General features: G+C 40.9%; 1 protein-coding gene across 2 annotated transcripts in view; it reads right to left on the bottom strand.

Moving 5' to 3' along the window:
- Positions 1 to 408: 408 nt before the first annotated feature.
- Positions 409 to 19,060, bottom strand: part of PPP4R3A (protein phosphatase 4 regulatory subunit 3A) — a 38,067-nt gene continuing 19,415 nt past the window's right edge. Inside the window, exons 8-15 of one of the 2 annotated variants that reach the window (XM_044435957.1) lie at positions 18,187 to 18,318; positions 17,988 to 18,090; positions 12,786 to 12,944; positions 12,207 to 12,376; positions 10,584 to 10,726; positions 7,574 to 7,764; positions 5,826 to 6,043; positions 409 to 1,634 (exon numbers count right to left, since the gene is read on the bottom strand). In XM_044435957.1, the coding sequence (XP_044291892.1) occupies positions 1,536 to 1,634; positions 5,826 to 6,043; positions 7,574 to 7,764; positions 10,584 to 10,726; positions 12,207 to 12,376; positions 12,786 to 12,944; positions 17,988 to 18,090; positions 18,187 to 18,318 (1,215 nt within the window). In that variant the 3' untranslated portion in view covers positions 409 to 1,535. Of the gene's footprint in view, positions 1,635 to 5,825; positions 6,044 to 6,540; positions 6,667 to 7,573; positions 7,765 to 10,583; positions 10,727 to 12,206; positions 12,377 to 12,785; positions 12,945 to 17,987; positions 18,091 to 18,186; positions 18,319 to 19,060 lie in introns of those variants that run through there. The other variant, XR_006415296.1, reaches the window with a different exon arrangement.

Consider the following 19,060-nt stretch of genomic DNA (forward strand, 5'->3'; position numbering starts at 1 on the left):
TCCCTGGAAAGAAACTGGTGTTTGATCTGAGCATCAGGATAAATGCTGTACAACTGGCTCTACTTGTTACTTTCTCCTTACAGGAAGGTACAGTGCTGCATGCAAACAAGAATGGTACTCAATTGAGAAGTCTCCCTGGAATTTAAATAGGATCAGATTTTGAGAAGCTTTCTTTTTTGCACACTTCTAATACAAATTTCTGGGGAAATATTGTTTGTGGGATCTAAATTAAATCCAGTTTGCAGTGAGCAAACAGCTACCGTTTCACCAAGAGAATCCATGACTATTTTCCTCCCAAGAACTATATTTATAACATGAATTCTCCTAAAAATACTATAATCCCAGCAGCAGTAAAACTGGTATTCCAAAGGGAGTCAGAAGTTTTAAAAAATACCACCAATGCACTAATTCTTTCATCTTTTTATTTTCAAAAATCAAATGTGTCAGTATATTTGTATTCTTAAATAACCACTTCAAATTTGGTTTAAACGTACCAGCATGGTTCCCAGTTAAGAAATTTCAAAATCTCTTTGGAATACTAATTTCATATTTATAGATTAATTAAACGTATTTTTTTAAAAAACCAACCTATTTCCCTGAATTGTTTCAAGACAGTTGATGATGTAAAGTTTAATATAAAATATTTAGTCACAAAATAGTATTGCTTTTGTATGCACATTGTGGCAAGATTAATTTGCTCTTTTTCAATAAAAACTATACCATCTCCCATAAAATCCTAAACATATTAAGAATTGTGATGCAGAACAGAATTACACAGGTAAAACAGGTACCAGCACAAGAGTGAGATTATATTACATCAAAAAATTTTAATGGTCCCAAATATATACTCAACAACTAAGCATACACTCGGGGCAAAATAAAAATAAAATTATGACACAAAAGTGACATCTAGAATTCCATTCAATCTTTTTAAATCAAGGGATAGACAAATCCCTCACTTCCAAACAAAAATCTGCAGTTTAAAGGGCAAAAGGGAACAGATTAAAAAAAGAGGAAACTTATGTTCAGCCCTCCCCCAAAGAGTTTTTTTTAAAACCTGTTGTAGCTTGACTAAAATGTTCAGAATGTATGGTTTCAAAGGCAGGTCTCTTTATACAAAGAAACTGCTGGCATTCTTAGCTAGTGAAGAATTACGGCGGAAGAGCCTTTTCTTCAAAGCCTTGTACATGGTCCAAGAAAGCATATTCTGATTGTAACTACTGAACATCCAATCCAGAATTCCACTACCAAAACTCCTGCCCTGTTGGCTTTATTATTTTCCATTTCCTTCCCTGAGAAAAGGGCAATGCGTGGTCCAAGCTGGAGAGGTCAAAGGCATGTCTTTCCCATAAAGTGTAGAATTTCCTCTTCTTCTGCTCCTTCAAATTGGCACTTGATTAGCAGAAATCCATGTTTTTAAATTGATCTGTGTTAGACACAGTAATCCACTAGAGATTGCAGTTTTTAATTATGGACTTCCCACACTCTGGAAGCCTCATTTATCACCAAACCAATATTAATATTCAGAGCTGTCATTATGAGGACTCTAGTTTTGCTTTCTGTGACAAAGGGAGGCTTTCTTCATCATCTTCATCATCATCATCAGGATAATCTACAAGCCCCACTAGTCCTCCCTAGAAATGAAAAGAAAAAGATTTATAAATAATATTAGCTTTTTGAGTATTATTTTTCAAAATGAATTAACAAATTACAGTAGTTTGAAGAAGCAGTTTCTTCCATTTATAGCTATAATTATTTGACAAAATACAAGCCTAATTTTTCAAAAGTTACAAAATTCAAGAATTGTGAAATATAATGACTGGCCATCTAGTAATACTAACTCTTACATTGTGCCAAAGGCTTTTGTCCTGACAGCCAGGAAGAAATATTTAGGCAAATTATCAATGAATAAAGGGCATATCTACAAGTTTAACTTGGTGTTGAAATGACTGCAGCATGTGCTTGAGAGCAAACTTCAAAGGTGGGGGGAGGTGGAATCAAAGATGGGGTACGGCACAAAGAAGGAATTCAGCTTAAGATGCCAAGGAAGCCAGAGAAGAACCTCCTCTGATGATATTAGAGGTTGGCAGAGAGAAACACTCTCCTTCAGGTTTCAAGTTATTCAGGACACATAGTAAACATTATTACCTTGAATTGGGCTTGGAACCAAATACACAGCCAATTCTATAAATATTCTTCTACCTGGCTGTACCAATTAAAATACTTGTGGTTGCATTCTGTACTATTTAATGTTTCCAAGCTTTCTTCAAGAGCAACCCCATGTACAATACTGCCACGTACAATTGGTAGATTACCAAAGCTTGGCTTTCTGATTGTAGCTGCCCAAGACTTACTGTAGCTGGTAAAACAGCTGAACCTGGTTAAAGGCACTCACTGCCACTGAGGCCACCTGAGACTCAAACAAGTGTTGGATCGAGGAGGATGCCCAGCAGCACATCTTCAGGAAGAATGCAAGTCCATATAGAACAGTATATTCCCCAAATTCTCAGGCATGAGGACAAGCTACTCACAGTATACCTCTACCTTGGTAATAATTTATAACCAAATCTTGACAACGCAAAGGACTAGTGCAGGACATGCACAGCCTCAAATTACAGACAGACATAGCTGAGTGACACTGGTGTACTTATGGTACATCACTCTAACTCTCCAGATGAGGCTTGCAGTGAGGTGTTTATCCAATGGCTTCAAATAGATGTTAATAGGCTTGGTTGACAAGATGAAACCTTGGCAGGACCTCATAGCATTACTGCTTTGACAATGAGGAGAACGTACCCCCTTAATGCTATTTTCTGAAAGCAAGCCTGTAAAGTGGAACAGAACCATAATGCCAGCTAGTCCCATCCCACGGAGCCATTCCAACAAAACATCATGGCTGATGATACATCATCAGAATTCCCAGGCTGTTTTACTGATTGAACACCAAACAGAAACACTCAAGCTAGGAAATTGCCCAAAGCCCTCTGGAAACCATTTGGATCCATTAGCCTCCAGGGGCAGACCACCTTAAAAGGTTCCCCACACTTGTGGAGAAGAAAAGCTGCCATCAGTCTGAATCTCAGCAGTCTGAATCTGACCATGCCAAAGGACTGAGCTGAAGTCTCCCACACTTAGAGCACCATCCTCATGTCCAGCTGAGAAGACTAAATCTGCAGTATGTCACATGTGGTGAGTCAATGTCATGTTGGGACAGTCCCATGGTTGTCATGGTGGCCATGACATCCAGAGCCACTCTGGATAGGATGCTCCTCGCAGAACCCACAACCTTGGGGACGCCAACATCACATCTAAAACCACCTCGGTCAGCTCAGGGTGGTTAGCATACCAGCCAAATTGCCAATCTGACCTGCTGCCCCAACACAAGGTGGAAACCCACTAGACTAGTTGTTAGACAGTGCTTGAAAAGAGTTTGAATAGAGACCACAACAACCACTGCAACTGTTCAGTCTGCCTTGATGCCAAACCAAGTTACCTTGGTGGCCACAACTGGTAGAGACTAACTCCTCCCTGTCCATCCATCTTCAGGCTTGGTTTTACATGCCAGATCGGCCGCCTCATCCATTATTAAATTGTGGATGAGGGAGCTTTTATTCTGTATTGATCTGGCATTTGAAAGCAGCATCCAGAGACCCAAGGATGAGTTGACATGGCAACTGTCAAACCCATGTGTGGAAGCAGGACTGGAACATGGCACAGTCATTAACTGCCTTGACCACATTCCCCTTACTTGGCCAGTCCTTCTCCCAGTGCCAAATCTCCCTCTACCCGTCACTACACTGACTGGGTCCCCCACCATCTACCCACTTGGTCCCATCCCCTCTGAGACATAGCCTGACAACAGCAAGGGGAAAGTGAAAGAGAAATGGAGTCATGTCCTCACTCCTGTGGCACCATGAAGGGGTAAATGAAAGGGGTGTGGCCCCTTTGATGTTATCCCCTTCAGAGATGCCCCTGCCAGGATGGTCCATTCTTGGCAGCTTACTACCCAGCAGCAGGCCAGATTTCATGCAGAACAGTCTGCAGAATGAACAGGCCAGGTACAGGTATTCTGTACTGATGGACTGTGCTGGGAACATGCAGAAAGATGGAAGTCAGAGGGGCAGTACAGCACAACAATTCATCCTAGCAAGAAACTAAAGTGGTTTGGTTGTAGTTGAAACAACCCATGCTGTGACAGACAATTAGACTCACAGTGGATTGTTCACCACCACCTCTTCCCACTTCAGTTCTCCCACTGATATCTCAGGGTGCCAGGAATTGTCCGCCTGCTCCTTGCCATGAGTGCAAGCCCTTTCCAACTCACTGGGGTTATTTTGGCCCTTTACTGCTTTTTACCCCTTTTTCAGGAAAAAAGAGGGATACCTAATCTGGCAGCTACAGATAGCCCCTTCACGGCACCCAAATGCCAAAGTAGACTGGCGATAGGATGGGAACTCCACCTATTTATACAAGGGGGAGGGGTGTGGAGTTCCTGCCAAAGGGGCAAGGTCCTCTGAGGATCCTTTCATTCTTCCACCCTTTCCTGTAATTCTAAGTGCTTAGATACGTGGAAAACTGCAAGCCACTCCATTTTTATGGGAGCTGTCACTTTGGGTGGCTAGCTATCAAAACTCTGCCTGCATATGTCCCTGTAAAAAACAAGAGGGGCCCTCTCAAAAACCCACTTTGGCACTTCGAAGGTGACCGCACTCTCACTAGCTATCACATTTTCATGATTTCCAAAAAAGGGGAAAAAAAAACTAGTAAAGGGCAAAAAAGCCATGTTGAGTGCAAAAAGGCTTGGGGTGTGGGGTATGGGGGCTCACAGATACACTGCTACTCACCCCAAAGTGCCAAAGGGGCATTTGTGGGGCAGCAGGCATTGGCAGTGACTAGGGAGCATTTCATAAGAGTGGCAAGGGGTTTTCCTCTTTCCAAGAAGCTTGATCACCACTTCCAGTATCCCTGATGGAATCAGTTGCACAGATTTGGGCATCATTAACTTCCACTGCAGCAACAGCAACCCTAAGTACAAACCAAGGGTTGCCAGGGTGGCTTGTTGCCCATGAGCAAGCGATCCTGCAGAAAATGGTATGAGTTTGCACAACGTAACAATTCACTATGGGTTGTTGTGTTGTGCAAGCACAGTAATCATTAGGTTCTCAAAGAACAACAACAATCCCAGCTTTTAAGAAGGGCAACAGTTGTCCTAAATAGACTTATGTAGATGAACTTTTTGAGGATCTTCAAGCTGCCCCCTGGAATACACCAAGTAAGAAATTTATTCTGAGAAAAGAAAGGCAGTACGTCAAAAAGCCATCAATGATAATGAAATCCAACATCATACAAGCAGACTTCTTCTTGTACAGTGGAAATAACCCCTCTCCCTCTCCCCTTCTCCTTCCCCATGCAGTCCTCTACATTCTTTTCCAGATGGTCCTACAACCCAGTGAAGTAGATTTTGAACAATTCTGTTAGAGTGAATGGATAAAGCTATATTAATAACCAGATTAAGTCCTTCAATTAAGAATATCTTCATATCTAGATGAATTCACTTAAAATCCTATTTATGACACACAATACTGTAGACAAAAAAGGAATCATATTCTGCATAAGTATCTTAAGAAGAGCAACAGGACACAAAAGTATTGTTATTTTAAAGGTCACTTTACTATTAAATAAGTACCAGGTTAAAGTGTGTGGGTTGGGGTAGCCAAAGATTCCATCCAAATGAACTACATTTACAGAATGGCCAATTCAGGGATGAGTTGATTGGTATACAGTTTTGATATAACAGCACGATTTGATTCAGGAGAAAATGGTACCTTGGTTGTTATAGCTGCCATCTGTGATGTGCTTTTAGAAACTGATCCAGGAGATCCCGGTGACCCTGGAGAGCCAGGAGACCCAGGCAAATTACTTGCAGTTGACTGGCTAGTGAGGTTAGCCTTTGTACCACTGGAGAAGGAAAGTTTAAAACTTGGGCTCTGGCGACCTGAAATATTAGTTTTCAGAAGAACCTCCTTTTCTTCACTTTCTTTAACTGGAATTTAAAATAAATATTGCTGTAATAAAGTTTTGCTTTCACAAACAAACAGACTTGAAACATAAAAAGCAAGTTTAAATTTATTCAACTACTGTTATATCCTTGCTTTTTAAACTAGCATTTTATACTAGCATTATTGCATTCTAGAATATGGAGGTGGCTGCTAGTATATTGTAAAATACTTTTTGCAGAGCTATACTTTTTTTTACACATATGCATTCATGCATACAAATTTCCCTGTCCAGAAACCTTGTACACCACTATTTTTTTAAAGGAACCGAAATTCTAATAAAAGCTATCAAACCCCCATACCCCCATAAGAAGCAGCTGCTCACATTTTCTTGAGCATCTAGAGTCCCAGGAAAGGTGAGAGGAACCTGGCAATGGTCAGGTCCAAACTCCCTCAGAGAATTTCACCATGAAAGGACTGATTTACTGACTCCCCACTTTTATAAGAAAAGAACACATAGTATTGGCCTTTCTTGACTGTTCACCTTTTAACAGTTGTCCACAGAAAGCAACATGAAAAATAAAACTCTCTGCAGCTTCTCTGGGTCAATGCACTTTGACAGCAAACACCCCCACAACACATTGACTAGGTGAGGCTTGCCATTCTGGACCTGCACAAGTGCACAATTCCAACAAAAATATTTTTTCAAAGTACAGAAAACAATGTATTACACTAGAAGTAATTTTAAAAGGGGGGAATCAATGACATCTCCTACAATTTGTCATCAAGACTCTTTGAAGGGACTGTCACTAGTTGTCACCTTGGGATATTGTAAAAAGTAATCTCCGGAGGGAAAAGTGTTGCGGGATGGGGAGCTGCTATGATCACACAATGGCTTGCAGTTGTTGCAAGCAGGACAAATCCAAAGCAGGACAAATCCAAAGACGAGTCACCCCAAAGCACTTGTGGGGCAGCTGGCACTGAAAGTGGCCTGGGCTAACTCAGTAAGGGTGGCAGACTTTTGTTTACCATTCTTGCTGAGTGACTTGCTGGTTTCATTCTGCAACACCTAATGGAGTCTGTTGCCTGGGTTTGGATGGCATGCCAACCCATCATGCGTCTAGCAACCCCTTCTACAAACCAGAAGTGTTGGGTAGGTTGCTGCCCACAAACAACCTACCCAAGCCACCCTATGGGAAGTAGTTCAGGTTCACACAACAGAACCCACCATGGCTTGTCTCCAGTGGGGGGTTGTGTCATGCAAACCCATGCAAGGCATGACACGTTAATTCTGCAGGCATTCTTCTACAATTCTCTCTTGGGTTCAATTACTTTCAGTATGAACATTAGTTATTTTATTAATGCTCAAACAGGATAAAAAGTTATGAATTCTCCTGTGGAAAACTTTCCAGGTGTAACTGGGCCTATGGGATGTGCCTCCTCCTGCTGATGGAGATGCCTTCACCAGCAGAGGGATTTCTCAACCCCATTCTAATCCCCACCAGCCAATGAATCTGGTAGTTAGCACTTCTGTATCAATCTATTCAAACCAGTAATGTGTTCTCTTAGCTTCTTACATTTTTTTCTTTCCATAAATTTGCTTATAGGGTCCATAATGTCTTCATCATTTTTACTTTTGTCAGAGGGTGGCACCACTGCTTCTCCATCTTCTATATCATCTTCATCAGTGTTAAACCACATCTCTTCCTCATCCTCCAAGGTCCTTGCATCCCTCCTATATCGATGGTTTCTCAAGATGGAACGCATGCTATGGAAAAGGATTTTTTTTCGCTAAGGAGGTTATATGTATAGATACATATAAACTGGAGCTTTAAAGTGAAAAGAGCTGAAATTCTTCTATTTCCCACATAAGGTCTATATAATATAATCCCCAAAGAAAGATTATTCAGAATGCAGAACACTAAAAATCTAACTATTTATGTAGCAGAGGTGTTTCAGCATTATCCTAATATGCAGTCAATCAAGATACAGTTAAGAGTGTGAGTATATGTATGTGTCTGACACCATTTCTGATCTATTTTATTTCTCTCATCTCTGATGTGATTTTACATTACAGGAGATCTGTGCAAAAATAATGCATTTCTGGTCACCACCTGCATATTGTAGGCAATTTGCAGACATATCAAAGTTTATTACCTACTCAAGGAATACTATTACACAGTCTAGAAAGAGCAGCTAAGAGGCACTGAAGTTAATGGGACTACCTGTGAAGAAATCAGTAACAACTATTGGGCAGTAGAGAAATGAAACAAATAAATGATTACTTTTTGAAGACTGTAATTGCAAAAAAGCATACATAGAGCTTCACAATAACTGAATTAAGACAACACACTGCATTGTGGGTTAATTAACTCATGATGGGCTGCAGAGAACATGATCATGATCTTGCATATCCAGCCCCTCCTTGGGGCTTGTCATGTTGCGTGAATCTGGTGAGCATTGTCCTGTGTGAGGCTTATTTAACTCTCACACAACCCATGCTGTAGCCTCACCATGGTTAAATAGACCATGGTGGGCTGTAATATAAAATAAGCAGCCTCAATATACATTTCTGATTTCTAAAAAAGCATCAGAACTTGGGATATTGAAAAAGGTTTCCAATAAAATCTGTACACAATAGACATGTACTTCACTGATAGCCTTATTTGTGTCCTGCCAGACAAACCTTGTGGGATTCTATGAAAAGGTTTCAAGGTGGCTAGATGGAGGGGACACAGTGGATGTGGTTTACCTGGATTTCAGCAAGGCCTTTGACAAAGTGCCCCATGATATCCTGGTTGAGAAATTGAGGAGTTTTGAGATATATCGATGCATTGTCCAATGGATTAGGGCATGATTGACGGACCAAAAGCAGAGGGTAACCATTAGTGGAGAATCATCAGGATGGCGGCCAGTGACAAGTGGGGTCCCCCAGGACTCTGTCCTGGGGCTGATCTTATTCAATCTTTTTATCCATGACATGGAAGAAGGGGTAAACAGGATGCTGATCAGATTCGCAGCTGATACTAAAATGGGAGCAGTGGCCACAACTAAGGAGCAGGTTCTCCAGATCCAAAAGGATCTGGACAGATTATGGAAGTGGGCAGGAGACAACAGGATGGTGTTCAATGTGGTTAAGTGTGGATAAGATAAGTCTTGCAGTTGGGGCATAGGAATGGGTATCATAAGTACAGGTTAGGGGACAAGTGGCTGGAGAGCAGCACTTGTGAAAGGGATCTCGGGGTACTGGTTGACTGCAGGCTAAACATGAGTCAGCAGTGTGATGCAGTGGTCAAGAGGGCAAATGCCACCCTTGGATGCATAGCCAGAAGCATGGCTTCTAGATCAAGAGAGGTAATACTACCACTCTATATGACTCTGGTGCTCCTACAACTGGAGTGTTGTGTACAGTTCTGCGCCCCTCGTTACAGGAAGGATATAGCCAGGATGGATTCAGTGCAGCATAGGGCCACAAGGATGGTGCCCGGATTGCAGGGAAAGCCGTATGAGGCGAGACTCAGGGAACTGGCTCTTTTCAGCCTGGAGGAGACTCCAAGGGGATCTGTTGGTGACATATAGGTATGTGAGGGGGTGTCACATGGAGGTGGGTAGAGACCTGTTCTCCCCTGCAGAGGAGGGCAGGACACGCTCTAACTGAGTGAAGCTCAGGGAACCAAGGTTCAATTTGGATACCAAGAAGTACTTCCTGACAATTAGGACCCCAAGGGTATGGAATGGGCTTCCACGAGAGGCTAGATGGCCCAGGAGGTCCCTTCTGACTCACTGTGTTTCTATGTTTTCACAAATACCTTGTGCGGTACTGTGGATATCTACTTCAAACATAAGCACACCTCCCTTGCCAGCCTTAATCTAAGACCAAAAGGGATGAATGCAAGAGCATGTACACACATACTTGGACTAATACCAAGTAAATATTAAGTGGTGGTAGTGGTTGTATAGCGGGAGGGGATATGCCTTCTTGGTAGAAGCTAGATTTGGAGATAAACGGAAACAGCCTGAAAGAATTATTCCTCAAAGAGGATGAAGTTGTTCAAGAGGTTGTGTTTACAGTTGATGGCTCCAGTAATACAAATTTATTCACATGAGACCTCACTGAGTCTTAGCTGCAGTATTGGAGATGCAAAAGAAGATCTTCCAGGTGATTGGAAAACTTTGATAGGCACACAACTTATACCTATATTATGCTTTTGGTACATAATAGTACACTACTTTAACCCTAGCTAGCACCAAATAAAAGAATAGGTTCCAGTGCTTTATGGCTTTTTTGGCATTGGGAAATATGCATTTGTGTTACAGACATCCATTTAGATTTTTTTTTCCAATTTTATGGAGATATGTATTTCCTATAGAATTCCGATGTAATATTTCTTTTAAAGGATCCTTCCAACACAGTATAATGGCTGTTACAGCCCCACCTATGCTCTTCAAAATGTCAGGTCAGCTGGCTACTACAAGCAGACATCTGAACAACAGAACCAAACTATACTGTTCATTTTTCCTAATAGTTTCTCCTCAACAGGAAAACTGTTTATGAGAGAGCCAATAACAATTTTAGTGTACACTAACCTGTCAAGTTTGGGATTATCTTGTCTTTCCCTTTGTTGTTCATAACGCAATTTCAAACCTTTGAATGTCTGTACATAATCTACATCCTCTAATGCTTTCCAGTAATTCTCAATTACATGAGCTGTTAAGGATTTTATGTCTTCCTAGAAAATAAAGTTATTTTTCCCAATTAAAAATATTAAAAGGTAACACATAGAAAAGCCATAAAGATTTATTCTCAAAAGTGTAATGGATTGAATATAGTTTGTTCAGTGATCAGATAATCTTTCATTCATATAGCTAACTAAGTACCATGAGGTTAAATATGACCGTCACAATAAAAATGCAATTAATGGAAGGCAAAAGAAAAATTTTAGGAAAATGAATGTTGCTATCAATCTTTAATGTATTGTTGCTGTGATCACTGCTCTGAAAAATTATTTTAAATTCCAGAGCTCCAGGCCAGAGCAAAGCCTATGATACAAATGCCTCTGATACCCTAGTGGACAACATTCACAAAAGCAACAGTGCAATCCATACATATCTTAGGCAGAGGCAACCTCCCCTGTGTCCAGCAGTTTTACAATTAGGATTGTTCTGTAACTTTTGTAATACTGTCTATTACAGACTGAAAATATGGACTGAAACTTGCAACTGCAATTTTATTTCATGGAATAGGTGCTGTGATCTTATTCCAATAATCATGCTACCCATATGAGTCACCTACTTATGGGAGCAGAAATTTTATATGTAAATATAAAAGATTGCCAGTTATGTAGTGTCAGAATCAACTCACAGTTAATATTAGCACTCTTCTGCTCCTTGAGCAGGATGCCCAACTATAGAAAGTAGCCAAAACATGTCCATTTTATTTTGTTCAAAAACATCTATGCTTCAGAACTAGTATTACATTTCAAAATTATAAATTTGCATTTAAAAAGTTTGCACCAAGATCCAGGAAAAGTTTGTATCATCAAAACATTTTCTCCTAATGTTTTAACGGTGATCCATTGTTACGAGAGGCACCACCTTTCCCCAAGAAGTTAGAGAAGGATTTTTTTAGTGTTCACTGAAACTGCTATCTGTATACTGCAACTTTGCTTGTACTACACTTTATGCAACAATCTAGATTTAGACTAACATTTGGGGGATCCTGTTCTGTGGAAGGGGACTGGACATAGTATGTTCTACCCTCTGTCAACGCTGTGAATTTCCCTTTTTTATCCCTATATATTTTAATTCCAAAAATAATCTCTCAGTATCTTTACACATTGCAGTCATGCTGCATTACTGGCTACCCCTACTTAAATCCTGAGTAAGACTACCTATGAATTCTTCCCTTTAAGGATCACTATCTCTTCCCATGATTCTTTCACTATGGTGGATTCTATCACCCACCCACAGTCCCAACATGCATTTCTGCCTAGGTGGACAACTATCTGCAACTTGATATACGCAAGAACAAGTACAGAACTTCCTCTTATCTTGCTCTGTAAACCCACCTACCCTTCCTTCCTATGCAAGCAGATGCTCAGATGTATATATGAGCAGCTACCTGGACACTTAGATATAATATACTGTTTTGATCCTTTTCCATTCCCACCAGTGTCAACTTCCACATTCTCTCTAGAAAGAGATACTCACCACTCTAATGAATTCAAACATTTCTATAATAGCAGAGTTCATCAGGTTATAGCGAGATCCATTGTTAAGAAATGCTTTGACCACTGGTTCAAACAAAAAACTTTTCATTATATAGCGGTTGTAGAATTCATCCTTCAAACCAATTATCTTTCTCTTAAAACGGAGGGCACCTAATGAAGAAAATATATTATTTAAAAAGTATTTTAACTCACTTTTTGAATACATTTGAAAATAAAAAATTATTTTTGAAAATAAATATGCTTAACACTTTGAAACTGTACATAGGTCAAGATTCCTGAAGTTTCTCAACATTCAACATTGTGCAATAGAGCTTTCTGATTTTTTTTTCTCTACCCTTAATAAACCACTACTATCAAGGTCCAAATACAATGACAGAAGATGCAAAATTGATATTTTTCCATTGTAGAACATTCTGCTTTAGCAGTTGTAGCAAGGAAATTAATCAAAATGAGACTGCTAATGGGTCATGGTTTTTCCACACTTTGTTTCACAATTTAAAAACAGGATGGCTAGTTCAGCAAAAATTCTCATGGATCATCTTGAAACCATTATACTCACATAGTGCCAAGAAAGCATGCTTTGAAGCCATCAAAACTAACACTCTTCGAAGGATATCCTTGTTAATAATATAGTTTTTTATATGGTATGTATGATGTTCGACACAGAAAGTCAGTAATTCCAATATCAAGGCCAATAGCTGCGCTGTCTGAAAGTCATCTGAAAGCAAAGCAAATAGTATTTATTGATGCCTATTTCATTTATGGCGCACAGAGAGACACATTTTAGGTATCTTCCAATTCACTTCCTGCAACAATCAAACAAAAATAAACAGCTAGGTTCAGCTATTTAATTCTCTGTGTTTGTTGAGCATACAAATCACTACCTAACTTACTTTTTTCCTTTCTACAGATGTCTTTGGTTCTTTTACTAGATGAGAAAGATTCATCTTTAGTGCTTGGTATCTTATAGGGAGCATATACATGAAAATTAACTCCAACCTCATTTGAACACATGGAAGGAAAGCAACGTGGCTATACCACCAGCCAAGACACACATAAGCATCCATGGAACCTCCCTCCTACCCTGTGTTCAATTCATATATTCAGGGAGCACATGAGGAAGCTGAATGACCAAAAAAGATAATGCTGTGCTTTCAGATATAGAACTGACTCTCAGTGGTTAGAATAAAGGTCATCAGCAGATCATACACTGCGCCCAGAGATAAACTACATTCCTAATCATCTTCATCATCATTTCTATTAGCACATTAAATTTATATCCTGCTTATTTTCTTCTCACAAGAAACCCTGCGTGGCTCCATTTTATTTTTACAACATTCCTGTGAGCTGAGTTGGGCTGTGAGTCTAAGTTAGTGAGCATTATTGGTAAACAGGGACTACATCCCACCTCCCAGTCCAATACTTAACTACTACAGTAGCCTATTAAATTTCTGCTGCTGTTGGATGCCTTCAAGTTGTCTCCAACTTATAGCAACCATGTGAATTAATGCCTTGTGTTCTGTTCTTCACAGCCCTGCTCTGCTCTTATAAATGCGAGGCTGTGAATCCCTTAATATAATAGGCACTCTTCTTCTCCATTTCACTTTCCCTAGCATAACTGTCTTCTCCAGTCAGTCTTATCGTGTGTTCAAAGGATGACAGTTTCAGTTTCAACATTTTTGTTTTGGCTTGATTTTACCAAGGCTTGACTTGTTCATCCTTCAGTCAGTCCAGGGTATTCACAAAACTCTCTTTCAGTACCAGGTTTGAAATACATCAATTTTCTTCCTTTCAAATTCTTCAGTGTTCAGCTTTCACACCCATACATACTGATTTGAAAATAATAGTGTGGATGATCTTAACCTTGATCTACAGCGAAACCTCCTTACATGTGATTATCTTTCCTAATTCCTTTATTGCTGCTCTTCCAAGTCTCAATATACAAATTTCTAGGTTTCAGTCTGTTTAAACCCAAGGTATGGAATCTGCCAAAATTTCAGTTTCTTCAGTGCTGATAGTAAAGTTGTGCAATCCTTCTGTAATCATAATTTTAATTTTCTTAAAGTTCAGCTGCAGTCCTGCTCTTGTACTTTCTTCTTTCACTTTCTTCAAGAGTCATTTCAATTCACTACTGCTTTCTGCCAGTAATATGGCATCACCTCCATATCTTAGAATATTGATGTGTCTTCCACCAATTTTCACTCCTGCTTTCTTGAATCCTAATCTAGCTTTCCTCGTATGTTTGACATAAAGATTAAACAGATCAGGGGGTAAAATACATGCTTGTCTGACATTTTTGTCTATAGGAAATCATTCTGTTGCTCCGTACTCTGTCCTAATAGTCACTTCTTGGCTATTATACAATTTACATATCAGGACAATCAAGTACTGAGGCACACCCATTTCTTACAAAACTATCCATAACTCTTTGTGTGATCCATACCATCAAAAACTTTGCTGTATTCTGTAAGGAACAGACTGATCCTCTTCTGAAATTATTTGGTGCATTCCAGTTGCCATTTTAAGATACTATTTTCAAGTGCTTCTTCCTTTTTGAAATCCAGCTTGAATGTCAGACATTTCTCTCTTCACACAGAGTAAAATTTGTTCTTGGAACACCTTGAGCACCACTTTTTTGCCTGGGAAATTGTTGTTGTTAGTCGTGAAGTCGTGTCCGACCCATCGCGACCCCATGGACAACATTCCTCCAGGCCTTCCTGTCCTCCACCATCTCCCGGAGTCCACTGCCTCAGTGACTCCATCTAGCCATTCTCTGCTGTCCCCTCCTTCTTTTGCCATCTATTGTTCCCAGCATCAGGCTCTTCTCCAGGGAGTCCTTCCTTCTCATTAGGTGGCCAAAGTATTTGAATTTCATCTTCAGTATCTGGCCTTCTAAAGAGCAGTCAGGGTTGATCTTCTCCAGGACTGACCAGTTTGATCACCTTGTGGTCCAAGGGACTCGCAGGAGTCTCCTCCAGCACCACAATTCAAAGGCCTCAATTCTCCAGCGCTCAGCCTTCCTTATGGTCCAACTTTCACAGCCATACATTGCAACTGGGAAAACCATAGCCTTGACTATATGCACTTTTGTCGGCAGGGTGATGTCTCTGCTTTTTAGTATACTGTCTTAATTTGCCACAGCTTTCCTACCCAGGAGCAAGCATCTTTTAATTTCTTGGCTACAGTCCCCGTCTGCGGTGATCTTGGAGCCCAGGAAAATGAAATCTGTCACTACCTCCATTTCTTCCCCATCTATTTGCCAGGAAGTGAGAGGACCGGATGCCATGATCTTAGTTTTCTTAATGTTGAGTTTCAAGCCAACTTTTGTGCTCTCCTCCTTCACCCGCATCAAGAGGCTCTTTAGTTCCTCTTCACTTTCTGCCATGAGAGTGGTATCCTCTGCATATCTGAGGTTGTTGATATTTCTCCCAGCAATCTTAATTCCAGCTGGTGATTCATCTAGCCCCGCCTTTCTCATGATGTGCTCTGCATATAAGTTAAATAGGCAGGGTGACAGTATACAGCCTTGCCGAACTCCTTTCTCAATTTTGATGCTGCACTCCTTAACATCACCTTTCTTAGGACCTGGAATGTATACAGCAGGGGTCCTCAAAGGCCCCGGGGGTCGGATTCAGCCTGCCATGCCCATTTATCCGGCCTGCCATGCCCATTTGGACCCACTGCATGTGCAGCCGTGCCCACATGTGCGCCCGCCGCGGCCCACCTCACTCTGCGCAGTTTGCTTGCTCGGAGAAAATGATTTCCAAGCGAGCAAGCCGCTGCCTCATGCACCAGCCTCGCAGCACATGCCCACTCCCACCTTGCCTCACCGCATGCGCCCACCCACACCTCGCCTAGCACCCTGCCCCCGCCTCAGTGTGCATGCCCTGCCCCTGTGCCGACCCACACATACTGCCAACACCACCTTTACAGCCCGCGCCCAGCACCTGCAGCTTTCAACTGACCCCCTGGTAAAAAAGTTTGAGGACCCCTGGTATACAGAATGTTTCCACTCTGTGGGCCACTTGTTTTCCATTTTTATTCACATATTCTTGTTAGGTTTTTGACCAATTCATTCTCTGCAGTTTGAAATAGTTCTACTGGTACCCTATTTCCTCCAGGTGCTTTATTCCTTCCAAGTGCTTTTAGAGCAATTCACTTCACTTTGTAATACTGCAGGTTCTTCCTTGGATTATACTTCTTTGAAGGAGTCTGTTCCTTTTATCTCTTCTGTACAGTTCTTCTGGATATTGTTTTCCACCTTCTCTTTATTTTCTCCTGGTCAGATAGTATGTTCCACTGTTGGCCTTTCAACATTCTTATTCTTGGTTTGAATTTTTTTGATTTTGTTGTATCTTGTAGAAAATGTGTCTTGCTTTTCCTTTTTTGTTGTTCTCTCTTATTTCTTTGCACTGGTCATTGTAATAGCTCATTATAGAAACACATTTTTGTCCCTACATGATAGTTCACTAAAAAGTTGTGTTCAGGATTCTGAGCCTATTTTGTCACCTCTTGCTTCTCACTTGCCCTTAGCACTTTTGAGTCCAACTAGGATTTTTTTTCCTTTTGCTAAAGATATTTTTAAAAAATTCTTTCCTAATAATGTTGCTGGTTTCAATGCACAGTTCTTCTGGTTTATAGTCAATTAGTTCAGTAATTTAAAATGTGTGCTTTTCCTGTGCTTTAAATTCCTCAGGAATGTTATTAGAGTTGTATTTGGGCACTGTAATTCTGTTGGTGATCTTTTTCAGCTTTACCCTGAATTGCAGTGGTACTTCGGCTCACGAATGCCTTGGTTCATGAACAAATCGGGTCACGAACAAAAATTTCATTAAAATTTTGACATGGGTTGCGAACTCCGCATTGGGTGGCAACAAAGATCGCAGCCATCTCCCCCCACACTCCGAGTGGAGATGGCCACGATTGCAGTAGCTTTTCGTGCAGGGAAGGTGTGCATGATCACAGGTGCACTCCAGCAGGAAAGACGGGTGCAATCTTGGCCATCTGCCCCGCGGCTGTGCTGTGCTGCGCCCATCTTTCCTGCAGCAGTGCACCCGTGATAATGCACTCAGGTGGGGAGATGGCTGCGATTGTGCTGGGGGCAGCGGGGGAGATGGCCAAGATCACGTCCATCTCTCCCTCCCCCAGCACGCCACTTGCGCCCATCTCTCCCCCCAACCCCACAATGTGCCAGGATGACCAGTGCGTGCCAGGATGACGGGTGCCTACAGGGATGACAGGCGAGATCTCGGTCATGCTGGGGGGCGGGGAGACGGCCACGCTTGTGCTTGGGGTGGGCATGGGAAGATGGCCACGATCTTTGTTGTTGTCACTTTGCTTCACATTTTTCTGATTTAAAAAATGGTTACTGAACAGATTAACCTTATTTACACTGAACCTTATGGGGAAATTTAACTTGACTCACGACCAATTTGGCTCATGACCAGAATCCTGGAACGGATTAAGTTCGTGAGCCAAGGGGCCACTGTAAATTTCTACATATATATGGATAATTGCCATTCACCATTATAAAGAAATATAAATATAAATATAAGTTAAGAATGTTTCTTAACCTATGTGGTTAAGAAAAAATCTGCCCTCCATCCCTGACAGTAGGTAATCTGGATTTTACCGATAGGAATGAAACAGGGTGATGTGCCTACAGCAGGCCTTGCAGTACAGAACTCCTTTTACCACATATGCTCCACCTGTCATTGTACTAGTTATGAAATCACAGTTCAAGAGATTCCTCAAGTCTCACCTTTGCTAGGTTTTTCCTCTGTAGTATTGGCCAATAAAGGTGCAGTGAGAACATGCATACAATGTTTGTAGAAGAAACCCAGGAATTCTGTCTTTTCTGTTTTCTAAGGAATAAAAATAAGACCAATCATACTTAACGTGTATTAATCTGAGTTTGCTATCAACAAGAACAATATAACTACAGATAGGCATTTGCTTACATTGGCAGTAGCTAGCATATTTTCTGGATCCACCAAGGTACGCAAGAGACCCATCAGCTGGACTGCTCCTCCAAGTTCAGGATCTGTATCACAAATCATGTGTTCTATGATGAGGTTAATGAGTAAGATATCCTGGTTTTAAAAAATAAAATTAAAACACCAAAAAAGTTAATCACAATTAAAATGAGCAGTCAATAGGCAATTCCACATAAAGTCCTGGATTTGTGCATCATATGTAATTGTGTACTTATGTTTCTATAAGCAAGTTAGACAGTAAACGACACCTGAAAACTGAGGGAAGGGTGGGTTAAAATACTGCAGCCTACTATCCAAGGGGCGATGGAATACCTAAACTCCCACAAGATACAATCCTGAAGCAGCAAAGTGAATGCTGGTAAAATACTTTAATATAGCACAAATATATTTTAAAATTCCAATACACATATTGTTACACTATGAGGATTAGGGAATTGCCAGTGTGCTGCCTATGTGGAGAAAGGAAAGCGAGGCTATGCTACATCAAGTTTCTCTACACTTTCTTCATGATTCCAACCCAGAAAACAGCAGAGATATTCTGCATCTTTTGGTAGCTGAGCACAAACTAGAAGGATGTCCTTAATAGGAGCATCACTGACTAAACAAAAAGTTTACACAGCTTTTCCCATCCAGAGAGTAGAGAGGACAAAGTTCTGAGCAACAGTCACAAAATTTCCTCACCAGGACAGTGGTACCTTGGTTCACAAACTGAATTCATTCCACGATTCTGGTTGCGACCCAAATTGGCTGCGAACCAAGTCAAATTTCCCCATAAGGTTCAATGTAAATAAGGTTAATCCATTCTGAACCATAACTTTACGTTATACATAAAGGATGG

The sequence above is a fragment of the Varanus komodoensis genome, unplaced genomic scaffold, assembly GCF_004798865.1.
Source record: "Varanus komodoensis strain SLA01 unplaced genomic scaffold, ASM479886v1 scaffold3, whole genome shotgun sequence".
NCBI lineage: Eukaryota > Metazoa > Chordata > Lepidosauria > Squamata > Varanidae > Varanus > Varanus komodoensis.